General features: G+C 41.1%; 1 protein-coding gene across 4 annotated transcripts; it reads right to left on the reverse strand.

Annotated features, from left to right (window-relative positions):
• Nucleotides 1–352: 352 nt before the first annotated feature.
• On the reverse strand, nucleotides 353–10,753 carry LOC136675877 (spindlin-W-like). Of its 4 annotated transcripts, none has more exons than XM_066652670.1 (5): nucleotides 10,674–10,753; nucleotides 8,533–8,574; nucleotides 7,329–7,576; nucleotides 4,913–5,146; nucleotides 353–4,051 (listed from the first exon to the last, which is right to left on the reverse strand). In XM_066652670.1, the coding sequence occupies exons 2-5, from the start codon at nucleotides 8,550–8,552 to the stop codon at nucleotides 3,846–3,848; spliced, it is 708 nt and encodes a 235-aa protein (XP_066508767.1). In that variant the 5' UTR covers nucleotides 8,553–8,574; nucleotides 10,674–10,753; the 3' UTR covers nucleotides 353–3,845. The 4 variants fall into 4 exon arrangements, with proteins under 4 accessions (XP_066508767.1, XP_066508766.1, XP_066508768.1 ...); XM_066652669.1 differs by having other exon boundaries at nucleotides 8,533–8,571; nucleotides 10,674–10,736; XM_066652671.1 differs by lacking the exon at nucleotides 10,674–10,753 and adding an exon at nucleotides 9,261–9,320.
• Between the last annotated feature and the right edge of the window lie 14,756 nt (nucleotides 10,754–25,509).

Genomic DNA, 25,509 nt, shown 5'->3' on the forward strand with positions numbered 1-25,509 from the left:
GTACATATTTAGTGAATGGAATCAAATCCTCAGAGCAAATGTACTATGTAAAAGAGTCAAAACTTTCTATGAACACACTGAGGGATGGGATCAACAAAAAACACAAGATGACTGGTTAAAGTTCCAGTCGAGTCATGAATATTCCACAGGCAGCAGTTAGTTACTGATCTGACGTCAGAAACTAAACCATTAGATGAGAGTGAGGACAAAATCGGGTCCAAACTTCAACCACTTTAATATGCGCTCCACTATTTTTGGGGGGGATGGAAACACTCACGCTTCACGGTAAATACGTGCTCGCTCTTCGTTTACGACAGGCCACAGTTTGTGCAAAAAATATCTCTTTTATTATTTATGATAGCATTGTTACACAAACAGACAACATGAACAGTTTTAGATGCTCCTTAACGTCGCCTGCTGAAAAGTTAGCTTTGGCAAAAAAAATAAAATAAAATAATAATAATAATAAAATAAAACAATAAAAAATAAAGCAGCAAAGTAACAGGATCACAGATCAAAGAGGGAACCGGAGGGACAGTACCGGCAGCTGGCGGATCGCACAACAAACCACATTGACTGAGGAGCCAGAATGAGAAGTACTATTTCACAAGGATCGGATAATGCAGCGCGTACATCGTTAAGATTCGCTTTAATCAAACGGTTCAAAGCTTGAGATCGACAGCGTTATTCCCCCTTCTGCTGAGGGAGTGATGGGGGATACTCTCAAGATTAGAAATAAAGTATAATACACAGATTTGTGAAGGTATTCTTTAAACGAGTACAAGTGAATACACAGAGCGTTCCACCCGGATGTGATTGTAAATACTATGGAGAACAAAAAAGCGAAAAGAAACATTATCCTCATCTACGGGGACCTGAAAGTGTACAGCACTTCAATGCTAATGATACAGTGAACGAGCAGAAAACTCTACAAAAGTGTTAGTGTGGGTCAACGCCCAGGGCTTTTTCTCCAAATTCAGGTGGTGTGCATTCTTGATAAATCTCTATATAAATAACTGCTACACTACCACACGACAACTACAGATCCCCTCTCTCTAGCACATTGGCACCAACGCGATGTGGAGAAGAGTGACTTTGCCTCAGAGACAGTGAGACGGCATGCAGCGAATGCTAAAACTGACTGGAAATCCGCATCCCGAGCTCTAACCGGGCCGCGAGGAACTCAAACGCAAACGAGTTTCTGCACACGAGTGCTGTGCTTTCAGTTTCCATATTCAAAACAGTCATTGACATTTACAAGTTCACAGAACAAGAAGCATGTGCTAAGAACATGCACCTCCAGCATCTTCTTTCTTTTTGATTAAAATCAGATTCCAATCAAATACAAAAAAAAAAGATCTTAAAATTGAACCATTAACTGGTTTCTAACTATTTTACAACGGTGTAGTCGTGTAATCACTAAGAAAAGTGGATCTGTTCTGTACATTTCACTGTGGTCTGCTCAGTTAGAATAACGTCGTAGCCCAACTCCTCTATGACTTGAGGGTTGAGGCCGTGCTAGGGCTGAGATAAAGTGCGATTGCTATGAGCAAAATTAGGCAAAGAAACGAACACAAATAATTTCAAGCATATCTGTATTATTTACAAAAATTACATTTAAATACAGACGGTTACGCCATTGACCCATTCGGAAAAAGGAGCACATTCTGTGATTTATGAAGAATGTAACGTGTTTCTAAATGACACAGGCCTAGTAAAGGTTGAATATCATATAATATCCAGATATGTATAAAAGGGAGAATTAAATTATGTTCTTGTTCTGATATTTCAGAATTTATTTGTGAGAATGTTTAACCTTTGAACAGATTATTTGGGCGGTATTTTAGATTTAAACTACAACTTACACGTCAATAGTGTAACTATTTTTAGTTCCTTAATTTCTTTGTATTAAGTACTTAAACCCAATGGTTATTAAAACTGAAATGGATACAATCAGCAGTTCTGCACTCGGGACCCACCACGACCCTGAACTGGATAAAACAGTTACAGGCACCGAATGAATTCCGAATAATTTGGTTATTCAACGTTACATTAACATCATTTTCACTTAATTCCACTTTGTTGCTACCTTCACACATTAGAAACCGACAATCTAAAGGCTACCGACACAACCAGGTGCTGATTTGAATAGTTTTGGCCTTCTTACGAATTCAAATGAGGTTCTTGTTGTGTAATGTACTCAGATCGGTTGTACGCCTAGAATAGGGTGCCTCCAATACCTACCACTGCTCTGTATCTAACTATTTACCCTCTCAGCTAGGCACCTCTCTAGTTCAATAACAGGCAGTTATTGAACTAGTTACTTTGGAATTTATTTTGCTGAAGTCTACCCAGCCAGCTGGACGGACTTTATTTAATACTAACTTTCCAAACGTCAGGATTCGCCTAGATACACAGCCCTGTTAATGATGTCAATTTAGTTCTGAGGCACCGTATACAGTCATCGTTTTTAAAATATTTGGAATATAAAATCTCTTTTCCTTAAGAAAGAGTCAGAACGGTTTCCTTTTCAAGGCCTATGTCTACAGATGATGTCAAAAGACTGCAAGTTTTGACACAAGGGCACACACATGTGAGTGAGCTAATGCTTTCGTGTACATTCACACTTTTCTGTTGTTCACAAAAAAAAGCACAAAGAAGCGTGAATGATTTTACAAGGGAAGAACAGACTACTCATCAACCCTTTTTCTGATGCTACACTTGGGATTGTAAATAGCTTTGTGTGATTATAAAAGCTTTAGATTATACTTTCTCCCTAAAAGGTTGTGATTACCAAAACTTTTCCTTATATTAGATTTATCCTATGACAACTATAGCATTCTTCAACTGGGGATTTAGTGCAAAATTACAAATATACTAGGGTTTTCTTTCTTCTTACAGAGGTTATAACTATTAGCTTCAATCTCTTAGCTTAAATGTTATTTGCTTTCAAAATATTTGGTTTTACAGGTGTGTCTGGGACCACTTTATTTAACATGCAGCCACTGATGAAAGCTATCTACCTTTTAGATCAATCCTCTTTACGTGGAGAGGCCAAACCATCAGGGTTTGTATCCATTATTCATGACATAAATTGATTAATAATAGTCAGTTAGCCATCTTATTGCTAGCATCGAGCTGCTAACTTGCTCAAGATTTCTGTTCCTCTTCTCTTAACACACTAGACCTTCCATCAAGGCCTCTGGTGGCCTCTGGTGTAATATAGAGTTCAGACATGTGTTATTTGCATGACAGAAGAGCTAATTTGCATATATTTCTAATTCACTAATAGTATTTGAAAACATTCTCTAATCACTGATTAATTACGCCCATCCCTAGTTTGCATTACTCAAGCCATAATCTGACAATATGTGGTATATGCACCACCTTCAGCATTTCTGTAATGTCATGTATAATGGCTTATATGCATTACTGGAGCATAATAACGTATAATAATTACATATAAATAAATACACTATGTACCTCTTAGAACGCCTGCTTTCAAAGTGTAGACTTCCAATCTGGAAAAGCTGAAAGTAGCCAACTAAACAATAGCAGAATTCCGTTAACATTCGGTTAATGTGGAGCTAAACCCCGTGCCTTTTAGCAATTCCTGATTGGGGCGTTGAGCTTTGTTCTCTAAGCTTAAGTCAACAGCGTGACATCCACGTATATGACACATGTGAATTACAAACCACAGACACTCCACACGGTTGCCCCCCTGCGCGCACCACCTCTCCATAGCAACTCATGGTGAAGACAGCACAACGAGAGGTGACGACATGAGCTATGGGGAGGTGAGGGCGAGTTTGTTTTTTTCGTTTTTTCCTTTGCTCTTGTATTCTTTAGGTCGTCTTGACCAGGTCATAGACGTGGATGTGGAAATCGTCGTCGTATTTGATGTAGTAGACGGAAGGCTTGGCGGGGACTTGATAGATGACTAGCCCGGTCCTCTTCACTCCTTTATCAGTAACATATTCCACCTGCTTACCCACAAGGCTCTCCGTCTCCTCGCCAGGTTTCCGGTCAGCAGGGAGCAGGTGTTTGTTCTCTGGGGAACAAACAACGACGAAGAAGCTGTTACATTTTACACACAATGTCAGATGGGGCTAATTTTCAAGCCACTCAACTAGCCTCCCCTACAGCATGATGGACATCAACTTGAAAGCATGAAGCATATTGACTGTATCTGGACATATGTAAACATAAGCGTATATGCTTAATACTTCTGGGTTCTACATCATTAGTTGTGGTAAAAGAAATATAATCTTCAGCTAAAATCTTATGAAAGGAGTGGGAAATGCCTACTGTCATCACTACAAAATAAAAGTAGACTCTAGTAGGTATCTTCCATTGCACGGTAAGATTATCCTTTCATTCCTAAATTGGGTTCACAAACTCCAAAACAACACAATCCTTCACTAAAGGATTGCACTCTTCACTTACTCTCATGGTAACGCTGTGCTGCACAGAGGGATACTGAAATTACACACCCCCAACGCTATTCCTGAAAAAGGCCACGCAAAACCAAGGCACACTGCGCTTCAAAACTCATCCTGGTGATGATCTTGCACCGCCATGCGCATGTGGTAAAGGACATAAAAATACCAACCCACACACTTATTTTAAGAGTACAGAAAAGGAAGTGAAACATCACACAAAGAATAAAGAGCCAAACTGAAAATAAATAAAGGATTATAACTAATCTGATTCAAACGCATTCAAATATTTGCCAGAGTAATGAAATGCATTACTGTATTACATTACGTCCACATTTTCGGCCTGTGAAATTACCAGAGTGACATTACTGAGGAATTTTAAATACGACCAAATTCAAGAACTAGCATCAAGACTTCAAAGCAACTACAGACAACAATCAAGCAACAGCATCGCAAAGCCACTGGTCACTCACCTGCCTCAGGTAAAATGCGGAGATCGCCGTCCTTATAGTCATCCCACAACTGGTACATGTACAGAACTGGGTCTTTCTCATATGTGATGTAATACCAGTTAGTCATTATAGGGGCACGAGAAAGCACCATCCCTCTCCATTCGTTTTTCTCTCCATCTTCTTTCTCAAAAAGATGCTCCACTGCTTTCCCCACCAACTCCTCTGCATCATGCGGTACCTTGATCTTGTTGTTTACTGCAAAGAGCAGAACAAACCTTATTAAGAATCGACTGCCTGGAAGTGTAAGACCTACTGAGGCTGGATCGTTTACTAAGATAAGAATCAACCTTGTGTTGTTATAGAGGGGCATTATATTCCTCTGCCTCATTGGTCTAACAGAATTCAGTATTTTATATCATGTTTCTGTATTTGGTCATCAGTGTTCTCTCCCTACACTACCCAGCATGTGTCACACAATCACTTCATACACCTTGTTGTGACAATCTAATAAACACAACCAAGTGTGCATTCAAATAGCTTGTACCTTGGTCATTAAGCAAAATCACAAAGGCAACATTGATTATACACTACATTGCCAAAGGTATTCACTCGGCTGCCTTCACACACATAGGAACTTGAGTGACATCCCATTCTTATTCCATAGGGTTTTATGATGTCACGCCACCCTTTGCAGCTATAACAGCTTCAACTTTTCTGGGAAGGCTTTCCACAAGGTTGAGGTCTCCTTGCTTTATGCACTGGTGCACAGTCACGTTGGAACAAGAAGGGACCGTCCCCAAACCGTTCCCACAAATTTGGGAGTATGAAATTGTCCAAAGTCTCTTGGTAGGCTGAAGCATTAGGAGTTCCCTACAACCCCAAACCATAATCCCTCCTTCACCATGGCACAGTGCAGTCATAGAAGTACCATTCTCCTGGCAACTGCCAAACCCAGACTCATCCATTGGATTGCAAGATCGAGAAGTGTGATTTGTCACTTCAGAGGACATGTCTCCACTGCTCTAGAGTCCAGTGGAAGCACGCTTTACACCACTGCATCCGACAATTTGCATTGCGCTTGTTTTTTTTGCATTGCGTGACGTAAGGCTTGGATACAGCTGCTCGGCCTTGGCAACCAATTCCACGAAGCTCTCTAACCACTGTTTTTGAGTTAATCTGAAAACCAAATGAAGTTTGGAGGTCAGCAGCGACTGACTCTGCAGAAAGTTGGCTGCCGTTCCCAATCACTTCCACTTTGTTATAATATCACCGACAGTTGACTCTGGAATATTTTGTAGCCACAACTGGACTTTTTGCACAGAGGACATCCCATCATGGTACCAGACTGGAATTCACTAACCTCCTGAGAGCAACCATTCTTTCACAGATGTTTGTAAAGGCAGGGTGCAGGCCTAAATACTTGGTTTTATAAACCTGTGGCCACGGAATGATTGGAACACTTGAATTTAACGTTTTACAAGGGCTTCATAAATCAAGCTTGTAGTAACTGGATATTGGGTTTGCAATGTTTTGAACAAAGCTTTTAACAACTCTACTGATCATGCAACTACAGATCTACTAGATCTAACAGATTATACATTGAATAGTCATAGTGTTTTTAAAAATCCAACAGCAGTCATACCAGTGCAACATATCTGAACCTGACCCCATCAGGTTAGTAAAACTGCAGTACTGAGAATGAGCCACCTATCACTTCTGGCTCTTTAGGGAAAGTGTGGGTGGGCTGCTGTAGCATTTACGCAGAGCAAGTGATGTACTAAGCTATGTAAGTGTAGAACTACAAAGTTCTAGGAGGCGGTTTTAATGTTATGGCTGAGTGGTGAATGTGACCCGTCATAAATTAGTTCATTTTGACGGTTAAAGAAAAAGTAGCCTGGGTGCAGCCATGTGAATCGCAAACAAGCTCTTTCGCTGAACAAAAGCAGAATGATATTACATCGGGCTTTACATTCAACACAAAGCTCATTCATACACAGATCCTGCTGCACCAAACAAACTCCTTATCCAAACAAAAGCAGCCTGTTAATGCATCACAGTTTATGTTCCATCAACAAAATGCTCACTCATCTACAAAGGGCATGCTTTTCTTTCCAGATGTAAACAGGAAACTGACACAAACCCATGCATCTAAGCAGATTTCTTTCTGATCCAACTATTCCATTCTGCCGTAGAGCCGTATCTCCCAACAAGAGCTGTCCTTGCGTGAGCTTAGAGGAGATTAAAGACCGTGTCCACTGAATGGCCACAGTAATTTAGACAGCGTGCTACAGAGAAGGTAAAAGCACACACAAAAGTGACAAAAGTCCAGAACGAAAATGTCCCTAACACCTTCTGCATCCCCTGCAAGGTGAGGCGCGCAGTGCTAACTTCCTGTTTACACTTCAGCAGCGTGCGGTTTAGACCCTGCACTACTCACCAACTTTCTCGGTGAGAACCTGAAGATTGGACACTCTCTTGTCTTTGAACAGCTCGATGCCGTAGACACAGTCAAAGCCGTCGTACTTCACCATGTACAACGAGGAGTTGACGCTGAGCCGGTCCAGCACCGTGCCCTTCCACTTAGTAAGGGCTCCTTTCTCCCTCCAGCTGTGCTGTATCCTCTTGCCCAGCAGGTTATTGGGGTCGAGGGTGAGTGTGTCACTTAGCTCCCCACTGCTGCGTTTCCTACGGGACCCAAAAATAACAAAGAAAAACCAAAGAATGTTCACTGTATTGTGAGAAGAGCTACCGATAGTACAGCTATTACATTTAGGTCACTACAAGAAAGAGTCTGAATTACACACCCTTTAATATCCATGTTTTTCTCCACATACAAAGTACATTTTAATAAGTTCTTTTAAGACCTTCAAGTGAAATCTTTGAAAGACTCTGGACATTCACTTAGTTCCTACTGAGTATCACGCTAATGGTCAACAGAGACCGCTATAATTAGCAGTCACAGCAGTGATGATAAGAGCAGCTGAAAGAGGACTGTAAGTATTCATCCGCTCGATCCGGTTCAGGGTCGGGTTGACTGCACGTCATTATGATTGTTTATCATTATCACATTACTGAACTGACCCATTAAAAATGCTGTTTGGCTGGTTCGAGTCTTTCTGATAAGGTGCTAGAAAACACACGAACATGTGGCTTTATCAGAACCTGCTTTTTCTACTCAGGTGTTTAAAGGTCAGTTCACAGTTCTGTCGGGAATGCTGACCTCAGACAAAATTCAGTCAAAAATATTCTTAAAATCATTAAAAAAATAGAAAGTTGGACATTCTCTAAAAGGGAAATAAAAGTATTAGGAGTAAATCCACTGCATTTGTTTTCATTGCTTAGTCATCACTAGTGTGTATGTAACATAATATTAGCATAGCGTTAGCATAGTCTGCTCCAGTCAGAACAGCTTTCCTCTTCCTCGTGTATTTATCTAATCATCAGAAATATCTTGTGAAGAATGAACACCTTTATATTAATCCAATGTAAAAACATAGGGTGGTCTCTGCATTTTATTTTCTAAAACACAGCTATCGTTAGATACTCGTTTCTGTGGTCACTTCCCTTATCGTATTAAATGAAAATGAGACTAAGAAGACACCTCGTAAATCCTTTCACACCACAAACACTGGTCCACTTACCTGCCCCTTTTCTTCGACATGTTTCCAGTTCAGCAACAGCTGCTGGTGAAGAGTCAGAAGACAGAAGATTATGGAAAATACAGAACTAACCATGCGAACAGCAGGAAGGGGAAAAAAATCACACCCTACAGTGACAAACAGGCTTCTAGCGAGTGGCATTTAAATTTGTGGTTAGACACATGATTTTTGACAAAAGTGTGTAGGTCCAATGTTGTTTATGTGGAGTTGTTTCTCATGCCATGATCTCTGGTCTGTTACATGAAGATAAGCTTGAATGTGTTCTACTGGCTCTTTAAGCTTGCTTTGACTTCTGCAGCTTCCCTTAACTAACATTTATTATTAGGGTACTTCAGTTATAACACATTTGCAAAAAATATGTTAATGTTTATAGCATTTTCCATGAGCTGAACGTCTTAAAATGTGTTACAGAATGTAAATATCACCAGCTGATATTTATACACAGGGAGAACACACCGCACTCCTCACAGACAGTCACCCAGAGGAAACCCACGCAGACACAGGGAGAACACACCGCACTCCTCACAGACAGTCACCCAGAGGAAACCCACGCAGACACAGGGAGAACACACCACACTCCTCACAGACAGTCACCCGGAGGAAACCCACGCAGACACAGGGAGAACACACCACACTCTTCACAGACAGTCACCCGGAGGAAACCCATGCAGACACAGGGAGAACACACCACACTCCTCACAGATAGTCACCTGGAGGAAACCCAGCGGACACGGGAAGAACACACCACACTCCTCACAGACAGTCACCCGGAGGAAACCCACGCAGACACAAGGAGAACACACCACACTCCTCACAGACAGTCACCCGAAGGGAACCCATGCAGACACAGGAAGAACACCTTTCAGGTATATGCTAAACATAAATATACTTCTACTTTTCACACTAACAGGAAGTGAGGAAGCTTTACTACACAAGTATGTGTCATTGCCAGCCCTCAGCACCAACATACATTGAATTCAGTATTTAATACGGTACACGTATCTCTTTGTATTTTTGGGATAATGGTGTGCATCAACCCATGTTCAAAGCCAATGTGAGATGCACTGTGGATATTTGAATATGTTTACACACACTTAACACTGCATTCTATGCAACTGATATGTACACTTTGGGGTTACATTTTTAAACATGGCAATCCACATGTGGGGGACCCACACCATGTAGTATAAGCCATTTCAATAGAGAATCACAAAACAATTGATTCTCATGTTAGTGCAAAACAAAAGGTGTCCTGCAGGATGTTTATTACTTTAGCTTTAAAACACACAGTGGCTTAAGCCTCGGTGGTGAGATTGATGAGCTTTAAAGTACTAGCTCGGTTCTCCAGCTCACTGTAAATGTTCTTGTCATCTGATGCTCTCTGATGTCTGACTGCTTTGGCTCAGCTGCGTTTTAACTGCAGAGCCGGATGTCAACAACATCGGCCGTGTTGCATAATCAGCTCCATGTAATGAATCCAGTCTAACTAATCTGAATTATACTTGTTCTGAATGTGTGGGACGCCCTCGTGACATTGTTCAACAACACAATGCTTACACTGCGGCATGAGGAAAGCTGACTGGGTTAGTTATCTATGTTAGTTAACTGAGTTAGGGAAATAAGTTCATTTACTCAGCTCATTTAGTCCATTTCCCACTAACGTTACAGTGTTGGCATGTTTCCCCATTAAAGCTAAAGTTGGCTTCTACCATAACTGTTCCATTCCACCTTAAACGCTGCCGCGGGACGCACTCAGGACGCCAGAGTGTTGCGTTAACTGCTGCACGATTTAAGGTGGAACGGAATACTCGAAGAAGGCAAATTCAGCCTCATTTTTTTTTCACAGGGACAGTGTTACTGTCTTTGTACTTATGCCTAAGCTCCAGCCCACAAAGACATATATAACTGTACCCAACTTCGCGGTTTAAAGTAAATAAAATCTCCTCCGTCTAAAAAACCAGCACCGCTAGTTAAGCTAGCTAAACCGTAGCTTACCATTGTCTTCACAATGTAACATGCGCAACAGGCAAAAACGCCTTTATTTCCTTTATTACTTTTGATATTTGAATATTAATTTCCCGTACCCGTCTCCCCTGGGCGAACTATTCAAACAAAACCTTTACCTGGCCTTTATTTTCATGTCTATGACGGACGTCCCTCTGCAGAGAAGCGTCTGCCTCATATACTGGCCCTAGTCGCGACGTCAAGGAGGCGCCAGTCATCGGGAACAAAAAAAACTACAAATCCCAGAATGCATCGACAAATTAATATACTACGAAACTCAGCACTCTTGTCGCAAGTTGTCCTGGGATATTGAGTCCCCTTCTCGTGTGAAGGTGTGGAATCGTTTCTTTACAGTATGTATACAACAATAATAACAACTTCATCACCGAAAAAGTTACTTTTGGAGCTCTGAAATATATTCCATAGTTACAAAGTTGTTATTTAAGCATGAGGACAGAATCTATAATTGTATTCACATGCAGAAATCTAGGCTACATGTTTGAGGAGAATTGTATTTGTTGCATTTTCAAATATAAACGTGGGGACATTATTTTAGGCTGTGACACTCAAATAAAACACCACGAGAGTAAGCTCTTCACAATAAAACATGACGTCTTACGGCACAATTTCCACAAGAGGGCACACTCTGACTTACATAAGGGGGTCCAAACTTCTTGTCCTGTGGGCCAAAAGGGGCAGTAAATGTATATAAAAAATACAGCAGGTTTTAGAAATTACTACAGTATGTAAACTATTACTGAAGTACTTTATGTACACAGCTGTAGATAAAAATATTGAATAAATTATATAAATATTATATGAGTGTTCTCTCATTGGCGGCACGGTGGCGCAGCAGGTAGGTGTCGCAGTCACACAGCTCCAGGGACCTGGAGGTTGTGGGTTTGATTCCCGCTCCGGGTGACTGTCTGTGAGGAGCTTGGTGTGTTCTCCCTGTGTCTGTGTTGGTTTCCTCCGGGTGACTGTCTGTGAGGAGTGTGGTGTGTTCCCCCTGTGTCTGCGTGGGTTTCCTCCGGGTGACTGTCTGTGAGGAGTGTGGTGTGTTCTCCCTGTGTCTGCGTGGGATTCCTCCGGGTGACTGTCTGTGATGAGTGTGGTGTGTTCTCCCTGTGTCTGCGTGGGTTTCCTCCGGGTGACTATCTGTAAGGAATGTTCTCCAGGTAGGCTCTGGACCCACTGCGACCCTGAACTGGATAAGCGCTTACAGATTATGAATGAATGTTCTCTCATTTGTAGTTTCTTACAGTCTCATGAGCCACACACCGGGCAGCTTTGGGTCAGAACATTCAGAGAAAACAAGACAATTCCAGTGAGAAAATATAGATTCTTAATTCTAAATCAGCCATGGTCAGAATTAATAGAACTTATGTGTTCTATTAAATTTTAAAAGCACTCTGGGGCCCTTGTAACATTGCTGTAAGCCTTAAGGACTTCACTGAAGTGCACACAGGGAGGCATTAGTGTTCAAGGCGTCAGAAGCCTGAAACAGAACTGGGGCACATGCAGCTCAGGCCCACTTTAACTGTATAAATTAGCATCACTAAGGTAAGGTAATATTTCAGTTCCTTCTGACATGCAAAAATAAGTAAATAAATAAATATCCACCAGAAGTTAAGAGCGGTTTTACTTTGAATTGTCATTACCTGGTTTCTCAATGTTCTTTACTGTAAGTAACTTACCATTACAGAAAGGATGTTCATACTGTAAGTCAATACAGCATTCAGCTTCTTCTCTCTCATCTTTCTTTTCTTTCCAAAGTAGCATCAGAGTCATGTGACAAAGAGGACAGCCCATACAGGCTCTTTCCCCATGGGGACTACTGGACAGAAATAGAGTGCTTTACTTTCATCCTTCCCTCTCTCTCTCTCTCATATTTATCTCTCGGCAGGGGGATGTCTTCCCATGGGGTCACCTACATGTTCATCACGCTCATTTTCCACCACTCTCTTCCATCTTGGTAAGTTTTTAATTAATTGCCTGTGACAGCGTACACCAGCCATATGTGGTTAATGACATGCATGGAAGCCCTTCCCTCCATATGACCCCCCATCATTCATAGGCCATCCCACTATAGAACTGCCACAGCAGAGATTAATACTCTGAATGGGATAATGGCATAGTAGCATTACTGCGCTATTACTGTAGCTTTGGGCTGACAGGCATTTTCACTTTGGGCTGCTTTTAAGGATTAAGCTTTTGATTAAAGGTTTGCTAACCCTGTACCACTAGCAGTTAGAGCTAGAGAACCACGTAGAAGGTGGAGTCATGGGCTATTTCATATCTTCATTTTGTTAAACAGTAAATGAAGGAATTGAAGTGATGGGACAAAAAGCAAAAAGAAATTGCTTTGACAAACGTGAATGACGAAGTGCAGGATGTGGTTTGAGTAGAGTTTCGAGGATGTATTTGCAGAAATTATTTAACTAGCTAATCTTTATTAGTGTGGCACAGTAGTGCTGTACAGCTCTAGGATCTCAGGGTGTCTAGGTTTGATCCTACCTCAGATCACTGTCTGTTAGGAGTGTGGTGTGTTCTCCCTGTGTCTGCGTGGGTTTCCTCCAGGTGACTGTCTGTGAGGAGTGTGGTGTGTTCTCCCTGTGTCTGCGTGGGTTTTCCTCCGGGTGACTGTCTGTTAGGAGTGTGGTGTGTTCTCCCTGTGTCTGCGTGGGTTTCCTCCGGGTGACTGTCTGTTAGGAGTGTGGTGTGTTCTCCCTGTGTCTGCGTGGGTTTCCTCCGGGTGACTGTCTGTGAGGAGTGTGGTGTGTTCTCCCTGTGTCTGCGTGGGTTTCCTCCGGGTGACTGTCTGTGAGGAGTGTGGTGTGTTCTCCCCGTGTCTGCGTGGGTTTCCTCCGGGTGACTGTCTGTGAGGAGTGTGGTGTGTTCTCCCCGTGTCTGCGTGGGTTTCCTCCGGGTGACTGTCTGTGAGGAGTGTGGTGTGTTCTCCCTGTGTCTGTGTGGGTTTCGTCCAGGAGCCCTGGTTTATTCCCACAGTCCAAAAAGGCATGTCTGTGTGAAATTCCTCACAGGTGACTGGGTGAGTGTGAGAAGCCCTGTGGTGGATTTAGATTTTCCTGCCTTGCACTGAAATGATTTTAGTTTGGCTCCAGACCCACAGGGACCCTGATCAGTTTGAATCGGCAACAATAGATGAATGAATCGATTCTATTTCTAGTGTATGATCATTTCTAGCCTATATTAGCATCATTAGCCTTGTAGCTCCAGCTATAAACTACAAAATAAATAAAAAACAAAGGATGGGCAAAATGTAGGCTACTACCATTTTATAGTTACGCTAGGTTTTGATGTCACTTCAGAAAAGGACTATATTTATAAACGATTAAATGGTTTACAATATGTTTATTACGACAAGTTTAGGGCCATGCCACTGAAAAAAAACAAATAATAAGATTTCAGAGAATAAAGTCAGATTTCTGAGAATAATCTCGAAACCATTTCGAGAAAAATCTGTGTGCCCCATTATATGTGCAGCAAATTATTCCAAGATTATTCTCAGAATTCTGACTTTATTCTCGAAACCTTGTTTTTTTTTGTTCAATGCCGTGGCTCTAGAACTCCTTCGTAGTTTATTAATGTTATTAATTAGGTTGTAAATGCATTAAAACCATTCATATTCATTTATAACACATAGGGTAACGGTGACCTGTTGTTTTGCAAAATACTGACCTTACTTTGCCTTCTCCATCAGTCGACATTAGTTTGTCAGCTTCAGCACATATCTGTTAGTCCGTTTAATAATGTAACCACAGACAGAACATATTTTTTAGCCACTGATGATAATGTGGTGCACCTTAACACATGAAAGGAATAAATTCACATTCTCAGGTCTTAGTTTAATGAATGTTTTCACTACGCAGCCTTTATAACAGCTACTGTATTACAGCAAATAGAAGGAAAATAAAAATAGGATTCAGACTTCATAACTGCACACAAGCAAGTGCATTTGTAATCATACAGTGAGAGAAATAAAGCAACAGCCGGGAACTCTTGGTATTTTTAGCTTTATATGTCTGCGTCTCTGGGGCAGACTCCCTTGTGGTTCTTTAAATGATTTCAAATTCCCCGGAGATGCTATTGATCTGAGGGGCTGATGTATTGCATGGCCGATAAGCTGGAGGAGGAGGAGGGGGGGGGGGGGGGGCAGAAAACCCCAGGGCCTAGTCTCTGAAAGCAAGGTCACATTGCCCAACGCCAAAAGCCATTGATTAGCATTAGCAGCATAATGTGCACAGGCAAGAGTCGTGAACTTTAGCATAAAATCATATCTATAAATACCATCACGTGCGGAAGCGAAGGCTCGAGCACTCAAGCCAGGGCTGACCGGGCTTCTGCTATTTTAGGAATCATCTTCCCTTGCAGAGAGCTTCTGCTCCTGAAAAATGAGACACTGTCAGTGCAAGAACCAACAACAGGGTTAGAAAATTCAACAGACCATTATTTGCTGTCTGACATATTCCATTAAATCAAAATATATTTATGTAGCGCTTTTTACAACTGACGTCACAAAGCAGGTTTACAGAGTTAATAACAGGGCATTAATACGGGGCACGTGCCAGATTTATTCTCTGTGGAAATAAAGTGTTTACCACAAATTCAGCAAATGAAAAAGATTGCAGAGCCCAAAAATCTAAGCAAAATGTACAGAATCAAACTCAAAGGGAGGTGTTTCGAGCTCCAAATTCTTCTTCCTCTCTGTTCCACAGTAGCGCATCACTGCTATATTCAGCTCTGTCTCGCTCACCGTTCTCACGTTCTTTAATTAGCAAGATTATGGAGACTGGAGTTCTTTTTTTAAGTTTAAATTTACACCACACTCTCAGCAAATGGGATGGGTTGTCCAATACTTTCCTCCATTTTCCCCCACTGTAGTGTCTTTTCAGCTTGGAAAATGTGGTCAAATTGAGCCATAAACGACCCCTTACAAACCACTGAGAGAAAAACCCAAACCCGACTGTCTACACACTTATATAAACCTGTATTTGAAAACTGAAAACCTGACAAATCACATTCCTCTGATTATTTCAATAGGTCTAAAGTCATGTTTACGTGGTTTCCTCATATATTTCTGGGAGAACATTTGTTTCTATCCATATGACCACTCCTCTAAACACCATGAGGTCACCAGTGGACCCATTCTAGGATCATTATTATTTAATTTATATATTTTACCTCTCTGTAGTGTCGTCAGAAGGCACATCTCTACACACAGCTACGCTGCCAACGCACAACTCAATGTGTTCACTGGATATAAAGTTCTGGATGTCACCGATCGTTTTAGTGCTAAACTTGGATAAAACAGAGATAAGTGTCTTTGGCTCAAAGACTCAAGAAGAGAAACTGAGCTCATGTGTGAAGTGTCACAGGAACATTATTTTATGATTTGAAGTGAGGTTAATTCTCTCTGATTTCGCTCTCTCTCTGTTATATACACAAAGTTTAATTTGCTTTGCTTTGATTTGTTTTGGCACTGAACTGGTTAACTGGTTACTGACAGTAAATGAATGAATGAATGAATGAATGAATGATTTGTCACATGTAAGATGTACGACTCTGTGTAAAATTTAAGAGAAGTCATATTAAATCGCTAAAATCTGATGCTAAATCAATTAGCAACATTTTTCTACTCAATTGAAGTGTATAAATATATAGATTATCACTTTTTTTGCTAAAGTAACTGCCTCTAGGCGTCTGGGAACATTACATTGAGACATGAGAACGTTAATGACGACAGATACAGATGGTGATGGTCTTAAAGGATTGTAGGGAACTGCAGTTCTCTCTGGTTTATGTTCAGAAGCTCCACGTCTTTTAAGGTGGAACGGTGCATTTGAGGGGAAAAAAACAACAACAACAACAACAACAACTATTGTTTGAACGCGGCTGAAGTGTAATGTGTCTAATTTTTTATTCACTGTTTGAATTACCACAGAAACTCATTTGTAAATCGAGTTGTTCAGTTTTGTAGCACTTTAGCTGTGTTTACTTTCTGTTAGCGCTGTTAGCGCTCTCTCGAATTTGGATATTTCCACCTTAAGTAATCCAGCACAGCAAATAAGTCACTGTTACCCACCCACGGTGCAGGAATTAGTGATGGGAATTTCGGCTCTTTTGGTGGAGTCGGCTCTTTCGGCTCGGCTCTTCATAAAGAGCCGGCTCTTTCGGCTCCTACATGGCTCTTTGTTTTACCACTTATTTCCACTTTTACAGAACAATATTACCTACATTTTACATGACTATATGGACAAAACATTATTGTTCAATATTAAAAATAATAAATAGTGTTGCAATGGCCAACTCACTGAATGCACTCACACATTCAATTGTATAAATAACTGGATTTTTGTTTAAACACCTTAATAAAAAATCACTTGTAAACTCTGAAGTACAGCCAATGGAACCCAAAAGGTAGGTATTACAAAATAGCTTATTAAATTAAATAATCATCCATTGCTGGGTAATAAAATAAACAAATACTCTGCAAAGTGCACAACAGCAGCATTCAACGGTAGTGATTAAAACAACCACAACTGTCAACAAACATTTAACTGATTTAACATTTTCTTAAACTATTTTTTGGAAGGCACATTGGCATTCAGGAAAACCAAGTGGTCTTAGTGAATGACAAGCCTTAGAAAAAAATGGCTCGGTCTTAGACGGGAACCGGCTCTCATCGTTCACTTACAAGAGCCGGCTCTTTGAACCGGTTCGTTCGCGACCGACACATCACTAGCAGGAATAGAGAAATATACTCATCATTTGGAGTTCTATCCATTGTCTAAAAACTCCAGGTGCCTTTTCAGTGCCGTGTGCTGTGAGAGAAAAAGCCTAGCATACTGGACCAAGACGTTTTTTTTTTTTTTTAGCCATTTACTGACACTTGGGCTTAGATTCAAGCATGCAACCAGACTGGAGAGCAGCGAATGGCGAAGAAACTTCTTTTGAATTGAATATAATAGTGTTTTTGATTACATTAAATGTATGTCACATTTAATAACTTCCAGTGTTTCTACAGAAAATGCAGCAACTGTCAATTGACTGCTATTTAACTGTATTTGGAGTGCACATATTTTCTGTTCTTTTCTAAATTCAGGGAAAAACATTGGAACTATATTCTCTGCAAATCCACTTCACGCTACAGATACAGGATACAGACAGTAGTTTGAAAAACAATGAGGTCTTCCCATAAATTATACTTGCAAAGGCCTTGGAGGGCTTCCCCTTCAGAAAGTTTGCTCCATGGGCTCTAATTTTCTCCAAATGAACTCACAAACTCTGATTGCTTCAGATGCCCCTTGATGAATAGCTGCAGATGAAACATTCATGCCCAATGTCATTAGCTTGCAAATGTAAATTGTGTGTGCAATATTTTCATGTATTTGAACACGGGGGTGGGGGGCAGACTGTAGATCTGTGACAGCTGGGAGATACGTTTGCTCATAATTGTGTCCGTTTGGAATAATCAGAGCCACTCTGGCTCTTTATTTATTGCTGGGGATTAGCTTTATTATTTGCTTTTAAAGTCTCCAGCTTCTCCTCACACATAATTGACCCGGAACAAAAGCCCAGTGGACCAACTTTCATCCAACTGTAAAAAACTAATTATACAAAGAGAGTGATTATGTATGTGTGTGAACGTATGCGAGAGAGAGAGAGAGAGAGAGAGAGAGAGAGAGAGAGAGAGAGAGAGAGAGAGAATTATATTTTGTGGACATTACATGTAACACAGCTGCAATTGAGTCTAATGAAGTTTCCTGTCATCTGCTCATTGGATATTTAATCTAATTATTAGTTTATGATAACTATAAAATTACTGCATAAGGAAGGAGAAAGCCATATAAGTCAGTTCTGTCAAATGGACCCCCTGTTAGCAACAACCAAGAGAAAAAAAGGGGTCAGTGTGAACAGCAGAGGGCAGTGCTTAGTTGAGCTCAACTTTTAACGTATTATTATTATTATTATTATTATTATAACACACCTGCATCTTGGCTATTAGAGGCTGTGCTTTTACTGCCTATGGTACATGGCCTTGTTTGCCAAGGCATTGAACTGAAGCTAAGCTTGTAGTAGAAGCTAATGTTGCTAACAGTTAAAAGAAGCATATTCAGTTAGCATTAGCGTCTGCATGTTAAATTACTACATACTTGCCTCAAGCCATGTTAAGTTGTTAAGTGGGTTAGGGTCAGCATAGCATTACATTAAGTCTTTTATTTATTAGTGTTCTCTCACAATACCCAGCATGCATTAAACAAATCCAGACAACCACTGAGAATCCCTTGCACAGTAATAAAGACGTACTACCTGCTAGCCTTTAACGTAGGCTTAAAGCGTAACTCAAGAATCCCACATTGAAATATAAGCCCCAAAGCAACTGTTTTCTTTCCACATTCAAAGTACATCATCAGAAGGGGGGTTTCCTTGTCTTTAAAGGGGACGTTCTCACTCTAGAGACTCCACTATTGAAGGATTGTTGGGATATCTGCCACTGAATTAATAGTGATTAGGGTTTTTATTTTGTCTGGAGTGCCCCTTATACAACACATTTTATAGATAGCCCAGTCTAACTCATAATATAGTCACATAATGGGTTTAGTGGTGCCACATTTCCTGAAATAGTCACATGTCTATCTTTATATTGGGCAACAGTTTTCAATGAACAATTATGATGACTGTTTCTCATCTCCTACAGTGAGTGGATCATTCCTGCAATGCGTAATTCCTCTGGGCTGAACTTAAGACATGCTGACAGCTGGCCGACCCAAGCTGAGAATTCAGGTGAGAATTCATGAGGATGGTATGAGGGTCCAACATCCACAAGTGGGGTTTTACAGCCCAACACTGTGCAGGGCGATTGGCATTTGCCAGACAGTTTAGAGGAACACTTCATTCTCCTTGAAGTCTTTCTCCTGGGGGATAGTACGCAACGCTCTACAATCAACACTCAACATTGAATTAGGCCATGAATCTATCGCATAATATATTTGACAATGCCACAAAATACACTCACACATTTTTGAGACTAGTTATTGTATAAGATAAGCAATATACTAAACCTTCATTACTTTTTAGTCACATTAGCCTCAAAGCTAAAGAAGCAAGCTTCAGACACCAGTTGTGTCTCATCTGTTTGGGGAAGGTTGAGCAATATTTGACTTCTCTGCCAGAATTTCCCTTTACGCTTGACCCAGATTGAGGTAGCCCATGTGTTTTTCTGTTGAATGGTGTTGTAGTAGTTGGAGTAAGACTAGTTGCAGGTGATTGATTCTCAGGGCGTGATCTCTATGTGCAGCCCAGCTGTGTGTGTGTGTGTGTGGGCTGAAGCAGCTGCAGGCTTCAGTGAATATAGGAATACTTTCCTGATCCCACCAATCTCTTTCATTACCAAAGTGTACTAAGAGCCACCAATACACACCATTATTCATAATAAATAACATTTATTTAAATAAACAAATAAACCAATTGTAGACACCTTTTATAAGTATTATATTCAAAAGCATAAAACATGCTCAATGCTAAGAGATGACTAGGCTGCAAAGCCTCGCAAAATTGGGCTCTGAAGCAGCACAGTAGCACCAGTCGGTACCTTTCATTTAGCTTATGTAGCTAATGTAGTAAATAAAATGTTTATACGTGTGATGTTGACGATTTAGGGCGGCATGGTGGCACAGAAGGTTAGTAACGCAGTCACACAGCTCCAGGGACCTGGAGGTTGTGGGTTCAATTCCCGCTCCGGGTGACTGTCTGTGAGGAGTGTGGTGTGTTCTCCCTGTGTCTGCGTGGGTTTCCTCCGGGTGACTGTCTGTGAGGAGTGTGGTGTGTTCTCCCTGTGTCTGCATGGGTTTCCTCCGGGTGACTGTCTGTGAGGAGTGTGGTGTGTTCTCCCTGTGTCTGTGTGGGTTTCCTCCGGGTGACTGTCTGTGAGGATTGTGGTGAGTTCTCCCTGTGTCTGCGTGGGTTTCCTCCGGGTGACTGTCTGTGAGGAGTGTGGTGTGTTCTCCCTGCATCTGCATGGGTTTCCTCTGGGTGACTGTCTGTGAGGAGTGTGGTGTGTTCTCCTTGTGTCTGCGTGGGTGTCCTCCGGGTGACTCTCTGTGAGGAGTGTGGTGTGTTCTCTCTGTGTCTGCGTGGGTTTCCTCCGGGTGACTGTCTGTGAGGAGTGTGGTGTGTTCTCCCTGTGTCTGTGTGGGTTTCCTCCGGGTGACTGTCTGTGAGGAGTGTGGTGTGTTCTCCCTGTGTCTGCGTGGGTTTCCTCCGGGTGACTGTCTGTGAGGAGTGTGGTGTGTTCTTCGTGTGTCTGCGTGGGTTTCCTCCGGTTTCCTCCCACTGTACAAAAACACACGTTGGTAGGTGGATTGGCGACCCTGAACTGGATAAGGTAATGAATGAATGAATGAATGAATGAATGTGGACAATTCAACCCCTGGTTCCTATTATCAAAACTTTATTTAAATATACCTTTCTAAGTTCCTCCACAATTATCAATTTTATTATCATTTATTTCCCCATTTACTGTGATTGCGGAGAGACGATAACGAGGCTAAATCAAGTATGCCCTTATGTAACAGTCATAATAAGGACACTGTGTTTTTGCAGAGGTGATTGAAACTGGGCTACATGACGTGTCCAACTATTATATAAAACCTGAAATCACCTTATTGTGCTTTGTTTACATTACCTTTGGCTTTGTTGTACCAGGGCGTCCTATTTATCATATTTCAGTATCATCACAAAATAACTTCTGTCCCTGCTGCCTGAGCCTGTGTGAAGTGTGGAGTAATTAATACATGGCCATTGGGTCAGAAGAGATATTAAATGAAATAACGCCTCCATTTTTCAATCTAAGCTCCATCTGCCTCATCTGTAGCACATGTTTGATTAGCACAGAGAGTAATGTCCCTTTACCTAGTGAGAGTAAAAAAAACACACAACCTGAAGTCCTAACTACTCAGAGAGCTCGTTTTGTAATCTGAAGTATTACTATTGTAACTAAAGAACAGTTAAACAGAGATGATAATATATATATAAAACAGACAATGACTGAAAACCTAAGAGTCGTGTGTTACGTGAACCGTGGGTTCATTATCATTGTGAAATGCGACCTGATATCACTGCATCTGTGTATTCTCCCCCGACGGACACACACTCTCCCATGCTCTTAACATACTTTGCATTATCTGGTGATAACTGAGTGTCCACAAAACTGTATATAGCTCCATTACTTGATTGGTCTTTTCTGTTTAATCGGACTGAATGCCACTCTTTATCTAACGGATGTAGAGCCACATCCCTTCAGCATGCTTCACTGGTCCTAAACAAAGCGAAAATCGCCCAGCGACAACGAGGTCAAACACTGAGCGTGTGCGTCTGCAGCAGTGGGTCTAAGTCTTTGAGGCATCTGTTTTGACGTGACGTCAAAAGTGAGTATTGCTTCGTCTTACAGCTGAGCAGTGGGACGGTGGCGTCCCAATTAATAACACACTGTTACTCCCTCTGTGTCTACAGCCTTAATGACATCACCATACAGAGAGCAACAAAACCTAAAACCTCTTTAACCGTGAGAAAAACATTGTAACTCCTACGTGGTTGACTTTTTAGATGCACAGAAGGGCAACAAAACTAAACAGAATCAAATGGTCTAATATTCAGTCAAATATTTTAAGTACTATCTTACCTGCCTGAGTTAGAGTTATCATTCATTCATTATCTGTAACTCTTATCCAGTTCAGGGTCGTGGTGGGTCCAGAGCCTACCTGGGATCATTGGGCGCAAGGCGGGAATATACCCTGGAGGGAGTGCCAGTCCTTCACAGGGCTGAGTTAGAGTTATTATAAATATAATTAAATCATTCAGTCACATATTTAAAGAATACCTGGTAATATTTGGTATGTTTCCTCATGGGCTCCCCCTGTGGTTGCACGGGTTAATGCACTTTTACAGCACAGTCCTGAAATCAATGGGAAACGGGAAGCGAGGGGTGGGGTGGTTTCCTACCCTCCTCCTAAAGTTACATAGTGCCGTTTCTGCAGTGCTGACCCTGGAAAAGCAACGACAGAGGCTTTATTCTCCACAATGATTTTGAAGCTTTCATTTTAAGCAAGTGCGCCTTTAACATACAGTGGAACCTCTACCTACGAACTTGATCCGTTCCGTGACTCGGTTCGTAAGTGGAAAAGTTGGTTTCTCGAGTCAATTTTCCCCATTTAAAATAATGGAAAAGCAATTAATGTGTTCCAGCCCCCACCCCAAGAGTCACCCTTTTTGCACTGATATATGTTTACAACACTCTCAAATTAGTAAAAAAAATACATGTAGCGTTACTAAAAATAAAAGAGAAATACAGTGGTAACATTGATAAAAAAGAAATAATAAAGTTGTAAGTGGTTACACATCGCTACCTTGAAGACGTAGAGACGGAGAGTAGGCGGTGAATGTGGGGAGACGAAGCGTAGATACGGTTTAACTTCTCACGAATTTCATTCTGCTATTTACACTAATGCTAAATTGCTAAAGCTACAATGTGCTAATCTTAAAAGCTCACTCAAGTCTGGGCGCTGGGAGACTCACCTATTGGGGTCAGTGGCCATTTCAAACCGCCGGCTCGGCGGAGGCTCGGGTTCGTTTCTAGAGTCATGGTTCGTTGGTGGAGGCAAAAAATATTCAAAAGCCCGGTTCGTATCTTGGAAAGTTCGTTAATATAGGCGTTCATTAGTGGAGGTTCCTCTGTATTATTAATAACATGTGAAACTGAAGCAGTTCTTTCACTGGGAACCTTCAGTTCAGCTCCTGAAGTCCTAACCCATCAGAGGTCTTGGATTAATGTAGCCTGCAATGACAAGTCTTGCTCTAAGTGTGTGTTTATGGTGGTGACTTGTTGCGAAAGCAAATAATATATCACTTTACTAGTTGTGTTCTTTATTAAGACGCAGAGAAATACTAATATATTGTGATTTACATGAAGAGAAGTGGTTTATAATTGGTGTTGAATGCAAGGTTTCACGTTCCCGATGTTTGGAAAAAGTATTCCCAGTTGATGGGAGTTTCTTTGTGTTTTTCTAGTTGAAGGTTGGATATTCTGTCTTTGTGAAATGGAATAAAATCGGTTATTTACTCATCAGCCTTTTTTAATTGTTGGGGTGATTATCTTTAGATTATTTTCTGGCCTTTTCTTCAGTTTAGGACAGCGCTAACTTTATTGATAACTGTAGCATTAACAAAAAAAAAAAAGAGTATCCATGATGTAGCATGACGTAGCAATATGCAAATGTTTTCACAGGTATCAGTAAGTGTCATGTTGGTCAAAGCAGGTGAAGCTGAGACACGAGACCCTTAAATGTGTAGCGTAGTTTACTCTCTGAAAAATATGGCTTCTGCCTGTAATAAAAAAAACTGGAAACAGGACAATAGAACGCCTCATCATTTCATTTTATTACCCGTTCCCTTTCTGTCATCCGCTAACATTTGTCATTTATTCTAATGACTGGATTTATGTCACGGCCGAGTGTGGTACGGTAAAGACGGAGAGTTTCCAATAAAGAGAATTAAATTCAGTGGCAGATAATTGATTAGCCCACCGTCCAACCAGTGGCTATAGCCCACTCACACTTGTTCCCTCAATTTTCATAACGATGCTTGATGTATGAAGGGCTTTTGATAAGGCAGTCCATAAAACCCACTCAGAGGGCCATTATGCTGCAGACTGGTTTGCTTCAGCTAAAAGCTGCTTTAGGAAAAGCAAAAAAAGTGTAAAGATCTATCAGTGATTTATACTCGGTAGGGTACTTTAATTCCCTTATGGGCATTTAACTTAAAGGGCACATGTCAATGGAAATTCAGTCGTGCAATCTACACAACCCGTATGTGAGCACACACTCACACACATAAGACCAGACCAAAGACCACTGAAAACAAGCGAATGTATATACACACACACACACACACACACACACAGGAGCACAGACAAGGAACACCTGGGAACATAACAAGAGGCCAGGACCACAAAGGAGGCACAGGTGGGAACACTAATGACAAGGCAGGGCCAGGCTATGGTGGAGACCAGGGAGGACACAAAACAGGGCAAAATGTGAAATACAGGGTCTTTCAGTATGATTTGCTTTTTAAACGAGGTGAAATACAGAGCAGCCAATCAGAACAGACTTCATTTGTTGAAATGGCACAACAAAAAAAGCAGCTTGGTTAAAGGTGGTGTTTGCGATTAAACACTGTTTTCATATAATTCAGAGAATGTTTCCTCACCATTTGCTAGCTCACTAATCTTTTTTGCATGCTGGAAAAAAGCTCTCGTGTTTGTACACAGCCCTAAATAAGTAAATGGGGGAAAATGGCTCTGTGAGCCGAACATCGAAAAGCATGAAAAGAGATAGGAATGTTACTCTATTCCTGCTCCATAGGTGGGTAACATTGAATTATTTTTGCTGTTACAGATTGTTTAATGTGGAACTGACTCTAAATTCAGTTACAAATGAGTTTCTGTGTTATATCAAACTGTGACAGCCACATACTACATGCTACAGTCTGTTTTTTACTCAAACATACAGTTCCACCTTAAAAGATGCAGAGTCCTGAATAAACACAAACATGGGGAAGTTGGTTTTGCTGTGAGAACAGTGGTTCTCCAGTAACGTCTACATTGTCTATAATTATAAAGGCTCATGAGACGTTGGAAACATCTTTGTAGGAATGAAATATGACTATTTTTGGCAAAGGTCATAAGTGGACTTCTATGAAATACAAGCACTATATAAGTTATGGGACTTATGAATAAATATATATAAATAATTCATTCATTCATTATCTGTAAGAGCTTAACCAGTTCAGGGTCGCAGTGGGTCCAGAGCCTACCTGGAATCATTGGGCGCAAGGCCCTAGAGGTGGCGCCAGTCCTTCACAAGGCAACACACATTC

This window comes from Hoplias malabaricus, chromosome X1 (assembly GCF_029633855.1).
Source record: "Hoplias malabaricus isolate fHopMal1 chromosome X1, fHopMal1.hap1, whole genome shotgun sequence".
In the NCBI taxonomy this organism is placed as follows: Eukaryota; Metazoa; Chordata; class Actinopteri; order Characiformes; family Erythrinidae; genus Hoplias; species Hoplias malabaricus.